Source organism: Odontesthes bonariensis, chromosome 1, assembly GCF_027942865.1.
Source record: "Odontesthes bonariensis isolate fOdoBon6 chromosome 1, fOdoBon6.hap1, whole genome shotgun sequence".
Taxonomy (NCBI): domain Eukaryota; kingdom Metazoa; phylum Chordata; class Actinopteri; order Atheriniformes; family Atherinopsidae; genus Odontesthes; species Odontesthes bonariensis.
The window spans coordinates 42185582-42209028 of NC_134506.1; the positions used below are offsets into that span (position 1 = coordinate 42185582).

The window sequence follows — 23447 nt, forward strand, 5'->3', positions numbered from 1 at the left end:
TCAGTAGATCCAGTTTGTTTTTCCTGTTCTGCAACACACCTTTGCAGATGATAACCCAGTATGACTCTGACTTAGCAGGGAAACCGAAGCTAAAAGTTGAGGCTGTTCCAACACTAAAAGGGCTTGAGTCTTAACCTCAAACAGTGAGTGAAACTGTTTCAAATGTCTGTATTTTGTTGGCATTAGACATGGGAACAGGTTTTAGTTCAAACATCACAGTTAGACTGAGTAAAAAGGCAGCTAAGGGGGCTAATGTTACTTTGTGTTAATAAATTCAAAAACAAGTCAACTGAACGTATCCGTTTGTTGCGTCTTCAACGGCTCAGAAACGCAGTTTCTCACACAAGCATATTTACCAAACTGCTTTCATGCTGTAAAACAGCATGTTTCTTGAAGTGTTTTCTCGTTTATCTTCCTAGCTTTTCTAATAGAGAATTGCATTTCAATCCATTCCAGCTCAAGTTATTGATAAAGCGCATCTTAAAACTACAATATTTGGCCAAAATTCTGTACACTAAGACTTTAAAAGACAAAGTAGACATAAAACAAATGGAGCAAACACAACATCACACGTACAAAACAACAACTCACGTTGTGTCAAACACCAGGGAAAACAGATGGGCTTTAAATGGGCTTTAGAAACAGGTAGTGAGGAGGCCTAATGTGAACTGGTAACCCGTTACACAGTTCCCAGAATAGCCAAGAGCAGCTGATGTCAGAGACCGTGAAGGATTGTGCGGCTGAAGCAAGTCAGAGAGGTGGGATGGAGCAAGGCCATGAAGACATTTATACACAAATATAAGAATTTTAAACTTCGATCAGATCGATCTCAGGAAGAGGTTTCCTCCGAGAGAAAGCTCCCCCTCATTCTGAAATTACCAAAAACTGTGAAGCTATAAAACAGGCAAAACGAATCTAAAGATTCCCAAGATTAAGAAATTATTGTCTTCTTTAAGCTCTTGGAATTTATCCTCTGTTGAAAATGGCTCCAGCAGAGTAAATGATCGGTGAACCGTGGGATAAATCAAGATTATTGGATGTCTTTTTATACAAGACACCACCCTAATGGGGTGGAACAAAGCAGCCATCGAGTTCATCAAGCAGTGAGTTGAAGCGTGAAATATTCTGTGGACTGTCGGTCACTTGGTTCCTCCTCAGGCCTTTCACCAGGACAAACAGGTGGAGGATCGAGCGACTCCACGACTCCGCCTTATGGGGACTTTATTTATACAATCTCACAGTTTGTACCCTGCTCAGTTATCATTATCATAGCTGTCAGTCACAGGAGGGGGAGATAGGTGGAGTCAAATTAATGCCACAATGTCGAGATTTCTCCTTTATTCAAGATTCAAAAAGCTTTATTTATCCCGAGGGAGATTTGCTGTGCAACAGTTACAATACAAAGTGGGAAAGTAATAAAATAAAGTAACTGAATACAACACAATTAACGAAGCAACAAAATTACAGATTGTAGGTGGGTGTTAACTGAAGGTAGATACAATTTACAGCCCTGTGCAATGTTAGCAGCATCAATAAGATACAGTGTATACAAACAAGGGACATTTTGGCCTCAGGAAATCGCCTGAGGTAGAAGAGTTAAACAGTCTGACGGCCACAGGCAGAAAGGACTTCCTCTGGCGTTCAGTCTCACACAGCAGGGTTAGCACCGGGTGGAGAGGGTGAGTGTTGTTGTCCGGGATGCTGTGCAGTTTACGCAGCATCCTCCTCTTAGACACCCCCAACAAAAGCCTCGTTTCCACTATGCAGCCCGGTACGGTACGGGTCGGGTCGCTTTGGGGTCAGCTTGCGTTCCCACTGTACAAAGGGGACCCTCAGGGTGGGCGGACTGCGTGCCGAAGCGTTAACAGCAAATAACAGCAAATAACATCCATAATTTGGAACCACTTCCAAGTAGCGCTGGGCGATATGGACCAAAAGTCATATCTCGATATATTTAGGTTGAAAATTGATATACGATATATATCCCGATATTTTTTCCGCAAAGTGAGAGCTGTGATATGAAATGCTCAGTCAAAGTCAAAGCCAAATACGAGTAGTTTTATTGAAAACTCACTATAAAATGTAAACATACACACTGTATAACAAAGCTCCGTAAGGTGCACATTTAAATAAATAAAATATCTTAAATAAAATTAGCCTATAAAATAAAATAGGTACAATGGGGGGGGGGTGTTCGATAAGCATCTCCCTGAAATTAGTTTTTGGAACTTGGGATGTCTGTATATCGATATATGCGATATGGCCTAATTCCATATCTTATTTAAAAATATATCGATATATCTTAAATATCGATATATCGCCCAGCCCTACCTCCAAGCTTCTTCAGCTTAATGCCACACCGGCTCGCGGTCCGGTTGAAACCACTCTCAGCCATTTTTGCGGCAATCGGCTGTAAAACGTTTTTGGTTTGGCCCAGCGCCATCGAGCTCCCGCTGCACAGCCTCCGCACCAACACCGGAGAGCAGAGCGGGAACCGGTCCTGTGGGCTCGGTACCCCAAGCAGAAGGGTTACAGACATGGTAACGGGTTCCATGGTAACGGGTTCCATGGGACCGGTACGCTTTGGTGGTAGTGGAAACACTGAAATAAGCGAACCGTTCTGAACCGACCCGTACCGGACTGCGTGGTGGAAACAGGCCAATAGTCCAGCTGGACCCCCAGGACGGAGCCAGCCTTCCTGAGCCCTCAGCCTGTTGCGCCTTACACCCCAACTCAATTTCTTTATATCTGCGCAGTATTTCCGACATATCAAATCAAATTTATTTGTAGCACATTTCATATACAAAACAGTTCAAAGTGCTTCACATAAAATAAAAGCATTGCAGCAGGGAGTGTAAGAAGCATTAAAAATACATAAAAGAATATAAAGAGAAACAAATAAAATCATTTAAATGAATTTAAAAACAAGCAACAGTCTAGATAAGTTCAAAGATATCGTGCAGATTTCATGCATAGACACATGAGAACAGAAATGTCTTTAACCTGGATTTAAAAATGTCTCCATTTGGTGAAAGTTTAATCTCCACTGGCAGTTTGTTCTGGCAGTTATAGTGGAAAAGTATGAATTTTTTTCAATGAAAAATGTGTCCGCCTGCTTCAGAAGATCTGAGAACAACGTCTCATGATGTCATTATCTGTCCGTGACTTAATGAGCTTTACCTCGACTCGTCCCTGCTGTTCAACAGTTTGCTTTTTATTCCCAGATACAGCGACATGCTGTTTTTGAGGTAAACTCTGAGATAAACGCACAATGTGATGATTCATCAGGGTGCAGCTTCCCTTTGAATTATTTATCCATAAGAAGACGGTCCGGGCAGGTTTTCTCTGTTTAAATCCCTCAGCCTGTCATATTGTTTCACTGCAATAGTTTCACAAAACCCCAGAAGTAGTCGCGTCTGATGTTTGAAGAAAAGGCACTTTGTTGACCGCCTGACCCTCCTGTACTTGTGTCAGTGCCGCTGATTATTTATCTTATCGCACATAAACACTTCAGCGAGGTAAACACACCAGACCCGACTCTCTCAGTCAGGTCGCCGAGTCATGACGTCTCCATAGCAACTGACTCCAGAGAATCGGAGAGCAGTTTGAGGTTATGAGCTCGTGGAAAGTGCACTCGCTTCGCCGTCTACTCATAAAAACATAAATTGGAACAAAAAAAACGCAGAAACGGTGAAAAAACTTCACTGTTTCCATGGCAATTAAGAGGGTAAGTGAGGTCATTTATGCTTTTAAACTGCGGCCAACTTGACTTCAGTCTTGTGTTTTACTGCTTTTCTCGCCGACGGCTGAAGTCTCGCTCGAACATACCCGAGTATTTTATTTATTTTATTTTATTTATTTTTATTTTATTTAAAACGGGGACAATGCACAAAAGCATTAATCTTGAGAGAAGAGATCCCTTGTGCCATGTTGTAGCAACATTTGCTAATTTCCACCAAGGCAAGAACAGATTAAGATTGTACAATATGACAGATAAAAGTATTATGCAGACCATAATATTTTAAAAATAGACAAAACACACTGGCAAAAAAAGAAAAAAAGAGAAAGAAAAACAGGAAACAAGGGCGCCAAAATCATGAAGTGCACAATAGGGATCTGTCAGACCTGGGCTTGAAAGAGGACTCAGATGCAGAGAATCCAATTTAGGCAGATTTTATTTTATAATTCCAACCACCAATATGATGAAATAATCAGCGATGAAAATGTAATTCTATATATTCTATATATCTCTTTCGGTGTGCTTATGGTTGAGTTTATATCTTTCTTTTTCCCCTCTTCTTTGATTGCTTTTAACTGTGTTTTTAATTTTTATTCTATTTTTTTTCTCTTTAAATTGCTGCTTTATGCTGTTCTTTTAACTGCCTCGTCTTTATGTAAAGCACATTGAGTTGCCTGTGGTATGAAATGCGCTGTATAAATAAAGAAATAAAGATGCCTTGCCTTTATATGATATAAAACTTAATAAATAAAAGAGGAAAAAACAACCACAACTCACTCTGCTAAGAAGAGGGCAATTAACTATGAACTCTTAACAAAAAAAAAAAATCACTCCCGAAGGAGGAAAAACAACTTCGTTCTAGAAACAAAAACAACTAAATGCACTCCTAAAAACCGGAGTGTATGCACTTTAAAACTGAGTGTTTAATCTAGAATCAAACTCAGACATTTAAATTGCTCTACATGTTTTATTTTTTGTCCGTTTACTAAAATCTCAGGATAAGTTGAGATACTGCTGCTGCTGCTGCTTTGTCTGAAAACATCTGGAAAATGAATTTGGCGCTCTGTGTTTAAAACCAAGCAGGAGTTTTTTGAGTTGTTAAGACACATCCAAGAAACTATGATCAGAATGAAGCCATCGACTATTTTTATTCTGCTGGGAGCATGCTTCCAGCTGTGATCAATTCCTGCTATCATCCATCAACGCGACAGCTTCAATTTATTGTTGAGAGTATAATCTTCACACGTTATTGGACAGATGCATATTTATTCTGTGACCCCTGCCTCCCCCGTTTCCCATGCATCATCTCTGTCTGCTCACCTCAGGGAACCTGGAGTGCCATCTGAGGACTCACAGTGGAGAGAGGCCGTTTCCTTGTCCCGAGTGCGACCTGACTTTCTCCCAGAAACCAGACCTCCGCCGGCACATGTTCTCCCACACCGGAGGGGGGTTCCTCTGCAGCCACTGTGGGAAATCGCTGAGGGACCCCCACAGTCTGAAGTCCCACGAGAGACTGCACACCGGAGAGAGACCCCATCGCTGCTCTGTCTGTGGAAAAGGTAAAACTACGAGACGGGAAATAAAACAACTTCTAAAGTCAAGTTTGTTTGTAGCACATGGCATGTAGGGCGCTAGCCTGGCTGACGCGTCCACATCTCGATGAGATGGTGGTCTGGGAACTAGGTGTGCATTTTCTCGTATTTGAGGCGTGGTTTACGAATGCCTAGAGCCGTTTATTGGGCGCTACGAATGTCTATCAAATGGCGTCTGGTTCTTCCCATGCTGCTTTGCGCGCGATTCATAGCCAATTGTATCACTTATACCAGATGACGTATGTAGAGCGACAGAAATTCGACGAGGAAGAAGAAGAAAAAAAGTAAAATAAAAGTACTTTCTAAGTCTGCATCGAACGGTAACGTTGTGTCCGCTGCCATGTTGGATTAACACTCTACAAGCTTCGGTGTCGCGCATAGACGTCGCCATCGTCTTGCTGCCCCCCCCCCCCCCCCCCCTTCTGTGATTGGTTCACTAACTCAGGCTAGTAGGGCGGAGCAATTTTATCGATACTGCGATATATGTCGATATTTCGTTTCCCGATATAGTATCGAAGAAAAGATTTATGTTTTTTTAGTTGTTTTTTTTAAGCAAACTTCATTGAAAAGTCAGACGTTACAATTAGTGAAAACACAGAACATTAAGGTAATACAATACAATGCCAGGGGGTCACATTGTACAAAACAGTGATAAATTAGTTCATAAAAATGTTGTTTAAAGTGCACAGCTCATGTTTGTTTGTTGTTGTCCTTCCGGTCCAAAGGTCAGACCACCAGTCCAATCAGCAACGGTTCATGTCAAATCACACCGTCCCTTTTTTCCCCCAGAAAATTATGCAAGTGTATCGAATCGTATCGAATCGTATCGAATCGTATCGTGAGATTAGTGTATCGCTACAGCCCTAATTTCATGTGCAAAAGTGCTGCTATCAGTTGTGTGTTTTGCCTTTAAGTGATATTTTAGACTGGAACTACTACGCTGAGAAGACAATTCAACTTGGCAGTGTTTACAGATGACTTTGGTTCTGTCGACTCCGCCGTCTGGAAGAACTTTAAAATGAAAACGGCCGAGTAAAAGTTCCGTACCCTTCTCCATGTTTGGTGGATCCGCCGATTACTTTCTTTTCCTGTTCCACAGCAGACAGCAACAGACTTTTACAAAATAAAAGCCTTTGAGCAACAGACTTTTACAAAATAAAAGCCTGTGAGCAACAGACTTTTACAAAATAAAAGCCTTTGAGCAACAGACTTTTACAAAATAAAAGCCTCTGAGCAACAGACTTTTACAAAATAAAAGCCTGTGAGCAACAGACTTTTATAATAATAAAATAAATAATAAAACCTGCGCTAATGCGCTATAAAATATTTATCGTCGTTAAATAATTAACGAGTTAACCCGCCCAGCCCTAGTTTTTACACACGTCTTATTATTAAACAGTTTTTACACAGATCCGTGCTCAAGATTTCATTCCCTTCTCACATCTGTTAGCTTAAAGACAATCAAAGGAATCTTGAAGCTGATTCAACACTCAAATATAACCGATATTTCCGTAAATATATCTTCCACACGGACTGAGGATCTGTTGAGCGGGTGGAGGTGAGGGTGGAGCAGGCTCTGAGCTTACACAGAGTCCAGATCACAAAAGTTTTTTACAGTTTTTTTTTAGTCTTTCCAATGACCAGCAGCATCTTGTTTTCAGCACACAGCCCGTGCAGTTCCTCATTCGTGATTAATTTGACAAATTCAACTGAAAGTTTGCCTCAACTTCTCAGAATGAGTTTGGAAAAATATCTCGATTTTATCCGATATCGGCCGCTCTGCATCATTGCTGATTCTGCCCAAACAGCCTCCCGGTGCCATTGTTGGGCTAACAGCGGTGTAAACTGAGAGGAAATATTCACGGCTGAGTGAAGATTATGAGCAGACACAATGCAGAAATTGAGTTTTAGTGCTCAGTGGAAGTGAATTCTGATGCGCTTTGTGTTTTTTATCTCTATTTCTCTTTGTGGAGAGAATCTGCTGAGACGCAGGCGGCTCTCACTGGAATCAATAGACCCGTGTGTCGTGATAAAACCAGGTGACGGAGACACAGGAAATTGCTCTTCAGTGGTTCTCCTCGTCTCCTCCTGTGTCAATCGATGCTTCTGTCCTGAAATGCACCTGGAGGAGAGATGTTGAGCTGTGTAAAACAGACGCATTATTCCACTAAAGTAACCCTCACCCTGTTTTAGTCATCCCACTTTATCAGGTACCTGCTAATAAAAGGTTGGAGCCTCTTTTGCCTTCAGAACCGCCTTAATTCTTCGTGGCAAACTTTCAACAAGCTGTTGGAAACATTCCTCAGAGGTTTTGCTCCATATTAACATGACAGCATCAGGCAGCTGCTGCACATCTGTGATGAGAATCTCCCGTTCCACCACATCCCAAAGCTGCTCTGTTGGGTTGAGATCTGGTGACTGTGGAGGCCATTTGTGACGTGGTGCTTTATCCTGCTGGAAGCAGCCATCAGAAGATGGTGCACTGTGCTCATAAAGGGATGGACGTGGTCAGCAGCAACACTCAGGTAGGCTGCGGCATTTAAACGATGCTCTAAAGCAGTGATGCTCACTATTTTTTTCACCAGAGCCACATTGGCCGAGCAAAATCAAGGGAAGAGCCACTTTTACGACAACATACTAAAGTCCCCTTTTGCAAATGTGCATTTCTACATATGAAACACCTCACAGAAAAAGAAACAACACAGCCAATACATTTTCAGTTAAGACCATATTTACCTTAATACTGGGATGAGTGGAAGCTGGCATGCATGTCCTTGACTTTCTTCATGTTGTATTTGTAGTTTGTTGTTGTAATCATAGTGAGACATTCAGGATGAGCATGGTTTTTGTGCTGCTTTTTGCCCTTTTCCTTTAGCGCTGGCTAAAGGAGCTAGCTGTCAGGGTTGGGTTTTAGGGAAGGACACGGATGCAGACTTCAAAAGCAAAACTGGGTTTATTTAAGCAAAAAACAAGGTTCAAACTAAAAGCGCGGCTGAGCCGGATTCAAAAACATAACTGTGAACAAAACAAACAAAGAACTGGGCATGGCATGGTATGAATAAATACTTAGCTTTGACGAACTACGAAAATCATGGGAAGCAACGAAGGCAGGTCAGGTAGGTAAGGTAAGACAAACAAAGATCCGACGACAAGACAGGGGAGACTGGAAACTAAATAGGGACAGTGATTAGTGACAAGGTGCAGCTGGTGGGGAATAACAAAGGTGAAGTAAGTGAACTAATTAACAGAGTGCAGGGAAACTAAAACATGGCAAAACTAAAAACTAAACATGGACTAAGAACCAAAACGTGATAACTAAAACATAAAACTTAAACAGAGTCCCATGGCGTGACACTGGCGTGACACTGGCGTGCTCTGCGGTCAGGTGTGAGGTGGTTTAAGCGGGCTGCGTTGCCAGGTTTAACAGAGCCCCCTTTAGGAAACACCATTAAGCCTTAATTAATACTTAATAAAAATACTTAATACTACAAAAACGCAAACTTAATACAAATACTTAATACTGTGCAGTATTCGCTGTATGTTATTTAAAAAAATTTATTGTTACCATATTGTTATGAGCTACTATGCGAGTGCGAGCCGCCAATTAAAGCTTGAGGAGCCGCCCAATGAGTGTTTCTGATCTAAGGGGCCCAAAGTGTGCCGAGAAAATCTCCCCCACACCATTACACCAGCAGCCTGAACCGTTGATACAAGGCAGGATGGATCCATGCTTTCATTCTGACCCAACCAGCTGAAATCCAGACAGGCAGCGTTTTTCCAACCTCCTGTCCAGTTCTGGTGACTCTGTGTGAATTGTAGCCTCAGTTTCCTGTTGTCGGCTGACAGGAGCGGCTGCAGCCCATCTTCTTCAAGCTTCAATTCAATTCAGTTTATTTATATAGCGCCAAATACAACAAATGTCATCTCAAGGCACTTAAATAATAAAGTCCAATTGAAGCCAATTGGAATTCAATTAATTGTAATCATAATTATTTCCAAAATAATCCAATTCATTCATATAGAGCCAATTCAAAAACAGTTTCCTAACTAAGGAAACCAACAGATTGCACTGAAACTTGTCTTCAGTCCAATCTCCCGTCCTGAGCGTGCCTGAGGCGACTGTGGAGAGGAAAGACTCCCTTTGAACAGGAAGAAACCTCTGGCAGAACCAGAACCAGGAAGGGTGGCCATCCGCCTGCTGTGCGTTCAGAGATGGTGTTCTGCGTTCCTTGGTTGGAACCAGCGCTTTTTGGAGTTCCTGTTGCCTTCCTGTCACCTGGAACCAGTCTGCCCATTCTCCTCTGACCTCTCACACCAACGAGGCATTTTCTCTGGATATTTTCTCTTTTTCGGACCATTCTCTGTGAACCCCAGAGATGGTTGTGGGTGAAATTCCCAACAGATCAGCAGTTTCTGCCACCAACACGGCAGCTCTGAGCTAACAGTGCAATAGTGCGCGTTCATTCATTCATTGGTCTTAAAGTATTGGTGAAACAAAGACAGATAATGCCTTATTTAGAGGCTGTGTTGGCTGTATTCTCTCCCGTTATATGGATATATCTCCAGTGATCTCACTTCTCCACTTTCTTTCCTTTCAGGCTACACGCTGGCCACCAAACTGAGGAGGCACGTGAGGGCGGCCCATCTGAAGGAGAAGCCGTACAGCTGCCACTGCGGCGCCTCCTACACCGTGAGACAGAGTCTGCTGAGGCACCAAGCTCAGCACAAGACGGAGGCGGCGGGGGAACACGGCGAGGAGACGGACAACAGCAAGGAAGAGGCCGCGCAGGAGCTGGTGGCTTTAGGCCTGAGTCACCGGAAGCCCATCAAAGGCCGCCCCAAGAAGAAGCCGATCCCACAAGACGGCGGCGAGGTGAAGAGAAGGAGACGGGGAAGAGAAGCGGAAAAGCAGGCGACGTTCAGCAGAACGTCGCCTGCAGGAGACGAAGCTCCGGGCGACGTCCAGCACGCCGTCCTTTACGTCCACGCGGACGACCTGTCGGCACCGGCGTCCGCGCCCCTGCTCCTCACCGCCGACGGCTCGCTGCCCGACGCCATGGAGCCGGAGCTGGTGGAGGTGGTGATATCGGAGGGCGCGGAGCAGTGCATTGTGGTCCAGGGGCAGCAGGCGGTGGGGGAGCTGCTGATCTTACAGGAGGAGGGCGGCGGCCTCTGCTCTGTGGCCCAAACCGTCGAGATAAACACGATGTAGCCACAGCCCGAAGCTGGGGGACGTTTTCATGACCCTCAGTTAAACCCGTGATGAAGTGAATCCACCTTCCTTCAACCTACCTCATCTGCATTTACCCGAATTTATCAGCGTTCGCAGATTGCCTTTGGACAACCTTTGTAGAACAGATGTTAACCAATTAGATGTCATTAGCTGCTGATTATAGATTAAAAAAGGAAGAGAAATCCCAATAACCGGAGGGATAAGTCCCACCCACAGTTTAATGAAGACGGTGCACTTCCTGCTTCTTTCTCCTGATTATAAAACACCAGGTTCTGTTTGATTCTGAGCAGCTGACATTTACTGTTGTTTCACAGCACAAAATTCACTGAAAACATCTAAAGTCTCCTTACATTTAGCCAGTTATTCCCTGGAGTTAAGGACTATAACACAGGAAACAGCTCTGTTTTACATCTTCATTCTCACACAAACGAGTAAAAGAGGTGCAGTCGGCCAGAATATCGACAATTACCTGTGAGTTTAACACAGAATAAATGTGAAATGCTACGAGACGCGACTGTCTTCTGCCTCTGAACAGAAGATGAAGCAGAGATTCGCTCAGTGGGAAGAATCTGAGCATCTCACATGTTAACATGTTGGACGTGTTCGACTTTCGCAGTCCTGTAAATATCGGCTGATAATCACCCTCATTTCTACCTTAACGTAGGAAGGAGAAATGTGTTATGATTCATTAAGGGGAATACATCATTAATGTCCTAAATTTGAAACATTTTCATGACAACTTCATGATTTTGTGGTTTCCCACTGTTAAAGTTTTTTTTACACAAAAAAACAAAGAGTTTACTACATTTAAACGAATGTACAAATGTGAAATGCACAAAACTATTAAAAGTCTCTCTTTCTTTACACTTTGCATCTGTTTTTATTATGTTAGTAAGCATAAACTCATAGATTCCAACCACATTACGTGACTCAGTTTGACATTTTTTCAGGTATTTCCACCACTTACAATCCAATTCGATCCAAATATATTTATAAAGAGCGTTTAAAAACAACAAAGTGCTTTGCGTTGAGAGAATAAATGAGTGAAACAGACATAAAACACTGTGTAGGAGCCATTTTGAAAGTTTGTAACGTGATTAATTGGTACAATTCTGGTCACATTTGAGCTAATTGATAGCAACATACAGGTTTTTGACCTGTATGGGTCAAAGGCTTAGAGCAGAAATGAAGACCATGTAAGTTCAAATAAATCTCCAGTAGTGTAAGAATTATCTTTTACTTTAACAAGCAGAAGAAACTTCTTGTGTCCATCACCTTGGTGGCTTTAAGTGTAGGTTACAGGCCGGTAAAAATCACAACAACATGCTGTGTTGAACGCCAGGAAGCTCTTTGGAACAGCCATCAGCAGCCGATTGGTTGACCTTCGAGGCTGTGAAGGAGAGTCTAGGTGAAGCAAGGTCATTTAAAAACTACGAGTCTGTAGCACACAGGGAGCCAATGAGGGGCAGGAGCGATATGTTCCACCCCGTGTGATTGGGTTAAAAGGCTTGGTCAGCATTGGCTGACCCCGAAAAACAGTAATCAAGACGAATGGTAATGTATAATGTAATAAATATAATAAATTATATAATAAATGGACTTTATTTTGGCAACTTGTCGCAGTTGGAAAAAGCTGATCTGTGGATCAAATTTAAGGTCGCTGTCTATTTTTATCCCCAGAAAGGTGGTAGTGGGTTTCAAATATGGAGTCATGGCGCCAAGGTCCACATGGTGGTTGTCAGGAGGGCCTGTTGGGTGGAATAATGTGACCTCAATAAGTTCAGAGCCATCTACGCTTTGATTGGCAATCAGAGATTGGCGAAATATAGATTTGACAATCGTCAGCATAACAATTAAATTAAATTAAACCCAAGGGCAGCGACTACAGTGAAGAAAAGGAGGGGTCCAAGAATAGAGCCCTGAGGCACCCCACAGACCGAAATTGCAAAACAGGGAAAGAGCAACAAAAAAGAAGAAGAAAAGCAATATAACAACCGTATTTTTGTATTTTTACAGTGCCACCTGTGTCTCAACAGAAAGAAATTTAAAACCGGGTGAAGGTTATTCCCGGAACGGAGACGGCAAACACAGAGACAAAACTAAGTTGGCCGAACGCTACCGCAGGACTGGCACCGACTGGAGAGCAGACCCAGGATTAAGATGGCGCAAATTGACGAAAAAATAGACGGCGAAGTGCATGGACACGGCGGCGGCCCGGAGCTCCCTAACCTTTAGCATCAAAATGGTCTGCTCTATCTGCATTTCACTGTACTTGTACATTGACAATAAATATATCTGTATCTGTACAGAGCAAGAGGCAATCAGTCCAGTAACAGGATGATCAATCAGAGGTGACGAACACCCATAGATCCCAACACCAACTGAGTCCTCTAAGTACTCACATGCCACGCTGTTGCTACTTCAGCCGCCCGTCAACCCCAGAGTCCACTTTGAGACGCCGGTTTTGACCTTTAGAGCTCTGCATGGCCTTTTTAGATCCATACGTCCCCCGTGGTTCCTGGGGTCATGTGATCAGCACCTGCTGGCTGTGCATCATCCAAGGCTGAGAACTAAAGGAGACAGAGCTTTTACAACCGTGGAAACCCCCCCCCCCCCCCCTCTGAGCCTGACATCTTTTAAAAAAGTAACTAAAAGCTCATCTTTTTAAACTTGCTTTTATGTTCCGGTGTTTAATTGTGAAGCGTCACAGCAGGCGTGATGTGCAGAGTCCACTGGGTGTTATTTTTCCTGCACAGTGATGAGTTTAACTGAAGGATTCCTGCTTAGACAGATGGGTTTTATAGAGGCTGGGCGGTCCTCAGATCATTCACATGGGCTCTGGTTATGAGGCACCCACCGTGTAATTACAGCATCTCTGTTTGGAGACTGGCCATTACGCTTCTGTTGCATGTCTTCCTGCATCAATTTCCCAGGAACTCTGGCTATCCGTCTTCTGTCCGCTCACAAAGAAAACAACATGTCTCCCAAAACTGCCGAAGTTAAGAAGCAGAAAGCACTGAAAACAGCTTAATCATCCCGTCCTACACCAGTGGGGATATCAATAAGAGTTGGACAAATACACCTAACCCTCACCCTTGAATCACAAGTGTTGATGCTTTTTTTTCCCCCCCACTGTCAGCAATGGTTGATGCAAATGTCTGGAAAGAAACAATTTTTCTTATATTCAATTCAATTAAATTCAAAATTTATTTATATAGCACATTAAAACAACCTCAGCTGACCAAAGTGCTTCACAATAGCAACTGCATCACATATTAAGAGAGTCATCAATAAAATAGCAATAAGAATAACTTCATCACAGATAAAAAATTAAATTTGAGATAAAATTAGCAATGAAATAACAATAAAAGTAACAATAAAAGTAGCAAGCCAAGGCAAACTCCATTTCGGCTAGTGGAAGGCCAGGGAAAAGAGATGTGTTTTCAGTTTGGATTTGAACTGACCTAAAGACTTAGAGGGGATTACTTTTTCCGAACACCAGAATCTCAGTTTTATCTTTATTTAGGTTCAAAAAGTTCAATTTCAACCATGCCTGTTACCTCCCAAAGACAGTCCTGCAGCATGTTTACTGCTGACTGGCTGTCGTTGGTGCTTACAGGAAGATAAATTTGAACGTCGTCTGCAAAGCAGTGACAAAGGACTTTGTGCTTTTTAAAAATGGAACCCAGGGGGAGCATGAACAGGGCAAAAAGAACAGGCGCTAATATCGAGTTCAGAGGTGATATACAGGAGGAGTACTGTCCAAGAGTTACAGAAAATCTATTAGAGAGATAGGACCGAAACCAATTGAGTGCTGTACCTTTGATGCCAACAAGTGTCTCCACGCGGGTCAGAAGTATTACATATGCAATTTAATCTTGCATTTTTTCTTGAGCATAGGTGCAGGTGATGTGAGTGTGTCCTTCACCAGCCCTCTTCGACCACCTAAACTAACAAGCTTTATTGATTCAAAAAGCCTTGATTTAGTCAGAAAGGACGAGAATCGCAGACGGTGAAACACAAAAGGAGAAGACAGATAAAGACAAGAGACAGAAGACAGACAATGAAAGGTGTACTGTGGTGCGTACAGATGAAGTAACCCCCGTATCCACCAGACATAAAGCCGTGATGTTGACCTTCAACACTTACTCAGCATCAACCAGCGACCACAGCGTTGGGCCGATGCCATGCACCCCCACCAGGGCTCTAGGTTGCCCCCCAGTCCCACCAGAAACCGTGCAGCCCAGCTAGACCCTGCCAGGCAGTTTTTTGCTCAACAGATAATGACACAGTGTAATATGTCATGTTTTGTTGTATATCTGAGGTTGTATTCACCTCATTTTAAGTTCTGACCAGAGGTGGGTAGAGCAGCCAAAAATTGTACCCAAGTAAAAGTACTGTTACTTCAGAATAATATGACTCAAGTAAAAGTAAAAAGTAGTCATCCAAATAATTACTTGAGTAAGAGTAAAAAAGTGCTTGGTGAAAAAACTACTCAAGTACTGAGTAACTGTTGAGTAACGTCTGATTTATTTGTTAACACAAGCATTCAATCAGACAGACAAAACTACTAAATAATCATCTTTAGGCAAATTAGAGTTCATCCTATTGATAAAATAAATTACAATTAATTAATTAATTACAAAATAGCTTAAATTAAAATAATCCAGGTAAATTCAAGTACTTTGATAAAAAATAAAAGAGACTCAGGAAATGTTTAAAACATATGTAACCCATATGTAACCTAAAAAACAAACATTCATCTATCCATGGGGAAAAAACGAGTTTAGCAAACTTAGCGCTACATGTTTCCTCAAGTTAGATGTTGAGTTTCTGCTGAAATGTGCGTTTGTTTTGGTTGACACAGAAGACACATAATGTAGCTGCTGTTTCTCACTCTTTGTAAGGTAAACATGCTTTCAGTATGAGGCCTCGTCTGCGTCTTCATTTCCCACCGTTGGTTCTGACATTTTTCATCTGTTTCTTTCTTTGTTTGCTACGACTGCTAATGCTAAAGCTAACCCGTCCCGCCGCTGAGATTGAGTATGGTCACGTGACCAGACTGCACGGCTGCGTCTGATTGGTGGAACACAGTCAGGTGGTAGAGCCTTTGGCGGAAGTCTCTCTCTCTGTCAGAATAAAACATTAAAATGAGGCGTACGCGGGGGGGATAAAAATAATGAGGCGTAGAATACCAAAGAGGTAAGAAGAAAAGTAACCAGCTCATTGTAGCCTAATGTAGCGGAGTAAGAGGACAGTTTCTGCTGCACACATCTACTCAAGTAAAAGGAAAAAGTATAGAGATTTAAAACTACTCCTGGAAGTGTAATGCTTTCAAAAACTTACTCAAGTAAATGTAACTCGTTACTTCCCACCTCTGGTCCTGACACATAGAATCTGTACAAAAACAAAGACCTTATCATTGCTGCCATTACTTTGTGTATCCTCACACATTGTGATGTCTAAGAAAGACTTTGCATGAACTAGTTGATGGGGCCAATCCTTTCCTGTGTTCCAGTTCATCCCAGCTTGATTGGAAATCGTCTGAAACAACATTAAATCGGCTCTTGAAGCACTACGACGTCTTCTTTTTGGAACTAAATGAACCGTAAATACTTTAACATGCAAACAAACAAACAAACAAATAAACCTGCCGGCTGAGCGACCGTCTTCATGCTGTGACTATGAGAAGAGTCAAAGCAACTTCGGTTATTTCTATTAAAGTTTGTGCATTACTTTTCTCCTTGTGCGTCAGACATCCATTAGCTGTCCAAAGCTGGTTGTTTTTACAGATACCAACATTTTGAGGCTGTCCAGTGATTGTCTCCATTTTTAGCATTATGACTAAGACTTTGCATTATTACCGTCAAAGCAATAACATCAGACAGCATTTCGTGTTTCTGTGTTGCTGAAGCAGAACAAACAGCTGCCTCTGGTACAAGCCTCTCCAGATGTACTTATTGTCCATTTCTGACAGAACTGGGCTGACTTTTGTTCTGCCGCTTTTTGAAGAGATGATGCAAAACTAATTATGTTGGCATGTTTTTATTCAACCGTTACCCGCATAGCTTGAGAACAACACTGGCTACAGAGACACAAAAAAGTCAGGTTTATAGAACAGTCCTTCTACACTTCTGCTGTCATAGAATTTAAAACTAGAATGCATTAACCTGGGAAGGGTTATAAGGCCGTTTCCAAACTATCTGGAGTCCATCGTTCTACAGAGAGAAAGATTATTCACTGGTGGAAAACATTCAGGACAGCTGTCAATCTTCCCAGGAGTGGACGTCCCAGCAAGGTCACCCCAAGATCAGAAACCCAAGAGCTACATCTCAGACTCTGCGGGCCTCAGTTAGCATGTTAAAGGTTAAAGGTCACCCCAAGATCAGAAACCCAAGAGCTACATCTCAGACTCTGCGGGCCTCAGTTAGCATGTTAAAGGTTAAAGGTCACCCCAAGGTCAGAAACCCAAGAGCTACATCTCAGACTCTGCGGGCCTCAGTCAGCATGTTAAAGGTTAAAGGTCACCCCAAGGTCAGAAACCCAAGAGCCACATCTCAGACTCTGCGGGCCTCAGTCAGCATGTTAAAGGTTAAAGGTCATGACAGCAAAGTTAGAAACAGACTGAACAGGTGTGGCTTGTGTGGAAGGGCTGCAGGAGAAAGCGTCTTCTCTCTAAAAAGAACATGGCAGCACAGTTTAGGTTTGCAAAGCTGCATCTGAACAAACCACAAGACTTCTGGAACAATGTCCTTTGGACAGAGCAGACCAAAGTGGAGATGTTTGCTCATAATGCACAGCAGCACGTTTGGAGGAAACCAAACACAGCAGATCAGCACAAACACCTCACACCAGCTGTCAAGCACGGTGGTGGAGGGCTGATGATGTGGGCTGGTTCTGCAGCCACAGGACCTGGGCACCTCGCAGCCAGTGAGTCCACCATGAACTCCTCTGGATCCCAAAGTGTTCTAGAGTCAGATGTGAGGCCGTCTGTCCGACAGCTAAAGCTGGGATGAAACTGGCTCATCAACAGGACCAAGATCCCAAACACAGCTGCAGATCTACAGCAGAATGTGTGAAGAAGAGAAGAATCAGGGGTTCACTTAGTTTCTCACTCACTGCTGCTACCAGCTGCTGGATCAGGGGTTCACTTAGTTTCTCACACGCTGCTGCTACCAGCTGCTGGATCAGGGGTTCACTTAGTTTCTCACTCACTGCTGCTACCAGCTGCTGGATCAGGGGTTCACTTAGTTTCACACTCACTGCTGCTACCAGCTGCTGGATCAGGGGTTCACTTAGTTTCTCACTCACTGCTGCTGAAGCTGCTGGATCAGGGGTTCACTTAGTTTCTCACTCACTGCTGCTACCAGCTGCTGGATCAGGGGTTCACTTAGTTTCACACTCACTGCTGCTACCAGCTGCTGGATCAGGGGTTCACTTAGTTTCTCACTCACTGCTGCTACCAGCTGCTGGATCAGGGGTTCACTTAGTTTCTCACACGCTGCTGCTACCAGCTGCTGGATCAGGGGTTCACTTAGTTTCTCACTCACTGCTGCTACCAGCTGCTGGATCAGGGGTTCACTTAGTTTCTCACACGCTGCTGCTACCAGCTGCTGGATCAGGGGTTCACTTAGTTTCTCACTCACTGCTGCTACCAGCTGCTGGATCAGGGGTTCACTTAGTTTCACACTCACTGCTGCTACCAGCTGCTGGATCAGGGGTTCACTTAGTTTCTCACTCACTGCTGCTGAAGCTGCTGGATCAGGGGTTCACTTAGTTTCTCACTCACTGCTGCTACCAGCTGCTGGATCAGGGGTTCACTTAGTTTCTCACTCACTGCTGCTACCAGCTGCTGGATCAGGGGTTCACTTAGTTTCACACTCACTGCTGCTACCAGCTGCTGGATCAGGGGTTCACTTAGTTTCTCACTCACTGCTGCTACCAGCTGCTGGATCAGGGGTTCACTTAGTTTCTCACTCACTGCTGCTACCAGCTGCTGGGTCAGGGGTTCACTTAGTTTCTCACTCACTGCTGCTGAAGCTGCTGGATCAGGGGTTCACTTAGTTTCTCACTGCTGCTACCAGCTGCTGGATCAGGGGTTCACTTAGTTTCTCACTCACTGCTGCTACCAGCTGCTGGATCAGGGGTTCACTTAGTTTCTCACTCACTGCTGCTACCAGCTGCTGGATCAGGGGTTCACTTAGTTTCTCACACACTGCTGCTACCAGCTGCTGGATCAGGGGTTCACTTAGTTTCTCACTCACTGCTTCTAGCAGCTGCTGGATCAGAGGTTCACTTAGTTTCTCACTCACTGCTGCTACCAGCTGCTGGATCAGGGGTTCACTTAAGTTTCTCACACACTGCTGCTACCAGCTGCTGGATCAGAGGTTCACTTAGTTTCTCACTGCTGCTACCAGCTGCTGGATCAGGGGTTCACTTAGTTTCTCACTCACTGCTGCTACCAGCTGCTGGATCAGGGGTTCACTTAGTTTCTCACTCACTGCTTCTACCAGCTGCTGGATCAGGGGTTCACTTAGTTTCTCACTCACTGCTGCTACCAGCTGCTGGATCAGGGGTTCACTTAGTTTCTCACACGCTGCTGCTACCAGCTGCTGGATCAGGGGTTCACTTAGTTTCTCACTCACTGCTGCTACCAGCTGCTGGATCAGGGGTTCACTTAGTTTCACACTCACTGCTGCTACCAGCTGCTGGATCAGGGGTTCACTTAGTTTCTCACTCACTGCTGCTGAAGCTGCTGGATCAGGGGTTCACTTAGTTTCTCACTCACTGCTGCTACCAGCTGCTGGATCAGGGGTTCACTTAGTTTCACACTCACTGCTGCTACCAGCTGCTGGATCAGGGGTTCACTTAGTTTCTCACTCACTGCTGCTACCAGCTGCTGGATCAGGGGTTCACTTAGTTTCTCACACGCTGCTGCTACCAGCTGCTGGATCAGGGGTTCACTTAGTTTCTCACTCACTGCTGCTACCAGCTGCTGGATCAGGGGTTCACTTAGTTTCTCACTCACTGCTGCTGAAGCTGCTGGATCAGGGGTTCACTTAGTTTCTCACTGCTGCTACCAGCTGCTGGATCAGGGGTTCACTTAGTTTCTCACTCACTGCTGCTACCAGCTGCTGGATCAGGGGTTCACTTAGTTTCTCACACGCTGCTGCTACCAGCTGCTGGATCAGGGGTTCACTTAGTTTCTCACTCACTGCTGCTACCAGCTGCTGGATCAGGGGTTCACTTAGTTTCACACTCACTGCTGCTACCAGCTGCTGGATCAGGGGTTCACTTAGTTTCTCACTCACTGCTGCTGAAGCTGCTGGATCAGGGGTTCACTTAGTTTCTCACTCACTGCTGCTACCAGCTGCTGGATCAGGGGTTCACTTAGTTTCTCACTCACTGCTGCTACCAGCTGCTGGATCAGGGGTTCACTTAGTTTCACACTCACTGCTGCTACCAGCTGTTGGATCAGGGGTTCACTTAGTTTCTCACTCACTGCTGCTACCAGCTGCTGGGTCAGGGGTTCACTTAGTTTCTCACTCACTGCTGCTGAAGCTGCTGGATCAGGGGTTCACTTAGTAACTCACTGCTGCTACCAGCTGCTGGATCAGGGGTTCACTTAGTTTCTCACTCACTGCTGCTACCAGCTGCTGGATCAGGGGTTCACTTAGTTTCTCACTCACTGCTGCTACCAGCTGCTGGATCAGGGGTTCACTTAGTTTCTCACACACTGCTGCTACCAGCTGCTGGATCAGGGGTTCACTTAGTTTCTCACTCACTGCTTCTAGCAGCTGCTGGATCAGGGGTTCACTTAAGTTTCTCACACACTGCTGCTACCAGCTGCTGGATCAGAGGTTCACTTAGTTTCTCACTGCTGCTACCAGCTGCTGGATCAGGGGTTCACTTAGTTTCTCACTCACTGCTGCTACCAGCTGCTGGATCAGGGGTTCACTTAGTTTCTCACTCACTGCTTCTACCAGCTGCTGGATCAGGGGTTCACTTAGTTTCTCACTCACTGCTGCTACCAGCTGCTGGATCAGGGGTTCACTTAGTTTCTCACTCACTGCTGCTACCAGCTGCTGGATCAGAGGTTCACTTAGTTTCTCACTGCTGCTACCAGCTGCTGGATCAGGGGTTCACTTAGTTTCTCACACACTGCTGCTACCAGCTGCTGGATCAGGGGTTCACTTAGTTTCTCACTCACTGCTGCTACCAGCTGCTGGATCAGGGGTTCACTTAGTTTCTCACTTACTGCTGCTACCAGCTGCTGGATCAGGGGTTCACTTAGTTTCTCACTGCTGCTACAAGCTGCTGGATCAGGGGTTCACTTAGTTTCTCACTCACTGCTGCTACCAGCTGCTGGATCAGGGGTTCACTTAGTTTCTCACACACTGCTGCTACCAGCTGCTGGATCAGGGGTTCACTTAGTTTCTCACTCACTGCTGCTACCAGCTGCTGGATCAGGGGTTCACTTAGTTTCCCACACACTGCTGCTACCAGCTGCTGGATCAGGGGTTCACTTAGTTTCTCACTCACTGCTGCTACCAGCTGCTGGATCAGGGGTTCACTTAGTTTCTCACTCACTGCTGCTACCAGCTGCTGGATCAGGGGTTCACTTAGTTTCCCACACACTGCTGCTACCAGCTGCTGGATCAGGGGTTCACTTAGTTTCTCACTGCACCTACCAGCTGCTGGATCAGGGGTTCACTTAGTTTCTCACTCACTGCTGCTACCAGCTGCTGGATCAGGGGTTCACTTAGTTTCTCACACACTGCTTCTGTGTCTGAGGTAGAATTTTTCTCATTTTAGGAGCTGGTCAGAGACAGAATTATATATTTATTCATTTTTTATCTTGCTAATTTTTATTATCCAGATCTGAAGGAGGGTGTACTTTCTTTTTCACATCAGCATGTGATCGTTGCTGTTTGCCTCACCAAGTGTTTGTCAGCCGCCTTGAATGGTGATCCTTTCAGAGTAATCAGGTTGCTGTTGTCAGGGCTCTGCTGGAGTCTGGTGTTTCTGAGCCGCTGTCTGACTCTCAGGTGAAGCACCTTCAGACGTCTTTTTTTTGACACATCTGCAGTGCTCTTTCTACTAAGCCGTGTTCATGGCTGATGCTCGTCATAGCCGGACAATTATAGATGTGAACTTATGCATCTTTCCCCAATCAATAAATCTACTAGGGGGTTTAAAAAATAAAGCGTTTTGCTTCTTAGAACAATATGCGTTCAACAGAGTAATACATTTGCATCACAAAATGGTTCTCCAGGAAAAAGTCAGACCTCACAATCGCTTGGCCCTATTTTCTCTCCCTTCGTATCACTGCCTGCTGTGCAGACCGAGCAGCAAACAGCGTAACAGGCGGCAGCACCCATTGACACGGTGGGATAAGCTCCACTCTCCCTCGACCCCCAAAATGCATTGAGATGACTTTATCTGTGAATTAGTGCTATATGGATGAAGCTGAAGTGGAACAGTTAGTCAGGACAGATGTTATCCTCTGGATCTCCATCAGCCCTGCAGGGACGGGTCGTCGGCTTCGCTGGGTTCATCATTTTAACTGGCTGCACCTGTGAAGCCGATGATTTAAGACATCCCGACTCCTGCTGCTGCAGCTCAGCTTCATCACGTCTGCGTTCCCCCTGAACTGTTAGATCAGCGTAACCCATTGGTTGGCAATTTTCAGTCACTTTCCCAAATAATCCGACAATCACGTCCACTTCACACGGTGAAGGGTCACGTGTGCCCGAAAAGAAACGGCTTCCGTCACTTCTTGCATTTCAGAACGAGTGCAGTCTCAAAGAAATAATCTTCTGAAAGTGTATAATGACAGAGGGCTTTTTGGCTCGTTTTTCAGCGTCAGACCCGTCAGAAGAAATTATCTCAGACTGGACCACTTTTTTTCTTAACTGTCTGGACAAAAGTGATTCATTTGGGTTATTATGATTCCGGGCTTCATCGTGACAGTAGCTCTGACTCACACTGAAGGCTGCTTCGCACATGTGGCGTAAATAGTTTCAAAAGAGACTTTGAACCAAGAGACTTTAAACATTTTAAACAGTAAATAGATTTGTCAGAATTAAGACAATTTCTTGTTTCGATCCGAGATCGACTCGCTGTGGCGACACCTGATAAAGGGAGAGGCTGAAAGAAGAAGAATGTAAATGTAAATGTATTTTCTTTATATAGCCCTTTACAAACAATCATTACGATGTACCAAAGTGCTTTACAGTAGGTGAAAAATAAAGAGAAGAATAATTAAAAACAAATAAAAACAACAAAAGAACACTGAAAGGTTGGTGAAAGGTTGGTAAACTCAGTAAAAGGTTGGTAAACTTAGTAAAAGGTTGGTAAACTCAGTAAAAGGTTGGTAAACTCAGTAAAAGGTTGGTTAAAGGTTGGTAAACTCAGTAAAAGGTTGGTAAACTCAGTAAAAGGTTGGTAAACTTAGTAAAAGGTTGGTTAAAGGTTGGTAAACTCAGTAAAAGGTTGGTAAACTTAGTAAAAGGTTGGTAAACTCAGTAAAAGGTTGGTAAACTCAGTAAAAGGTTGGTAAACTTAGTAAAAGGTTGGTTAAAGGTTGGTAAACTCAGTAAAAGGTTGGTAAACTTAGTAAAAGGTTGGTAAACTCAGTAAAAGGTTGGTAAACTTAGTAAAAGGTTGGTAAACTTAGTAAAAGGTTGGTAGACTCAGTAAAAGGTTGGTAGACTCAGTAAAAGGTTGGTAAACTTAGTAAAAGGTTGGTTAAAGGTTGGTAAACTCAGTAAAAGGTTGGTAAACTCAGTAAAAGGTTGGTAAACTTAGTAAAAGGTTGGTAAACTTAGTAAAAGGTTGGTAAACTCAGTAAAAGGTTGGTAAACTTAGTAAAAGGTTGGTA

General features: G+C 44.0%; 1 protein-coding gene across 1 annotated transcript in view; it reads left to right on the plus strand.

Moving 5' to 3' along the window:
• The window catches only part of znf408 (zinc finger protein 408), a 41037-nt gene extending 29629 nt beyond the window's left edge, over positions 1-11408 (plus strand). The window contains exons 8-9 of the mRNA XM_075472467.1: positions 5065-5298; positions 9930-11408. Of these exons, the coding sequence (XP_075328582.1) occupies positions 5065-5298; positions 9930-10543 (848 nt within the window). The 3' untranslated portion in view covers positions 10544-11408. The remainder of the gene's footprint in view (positions 1-5064; positions 5299-9929) is intronic.
• Positions 11409-23447: the final 12039 nt, after the last annotated feature.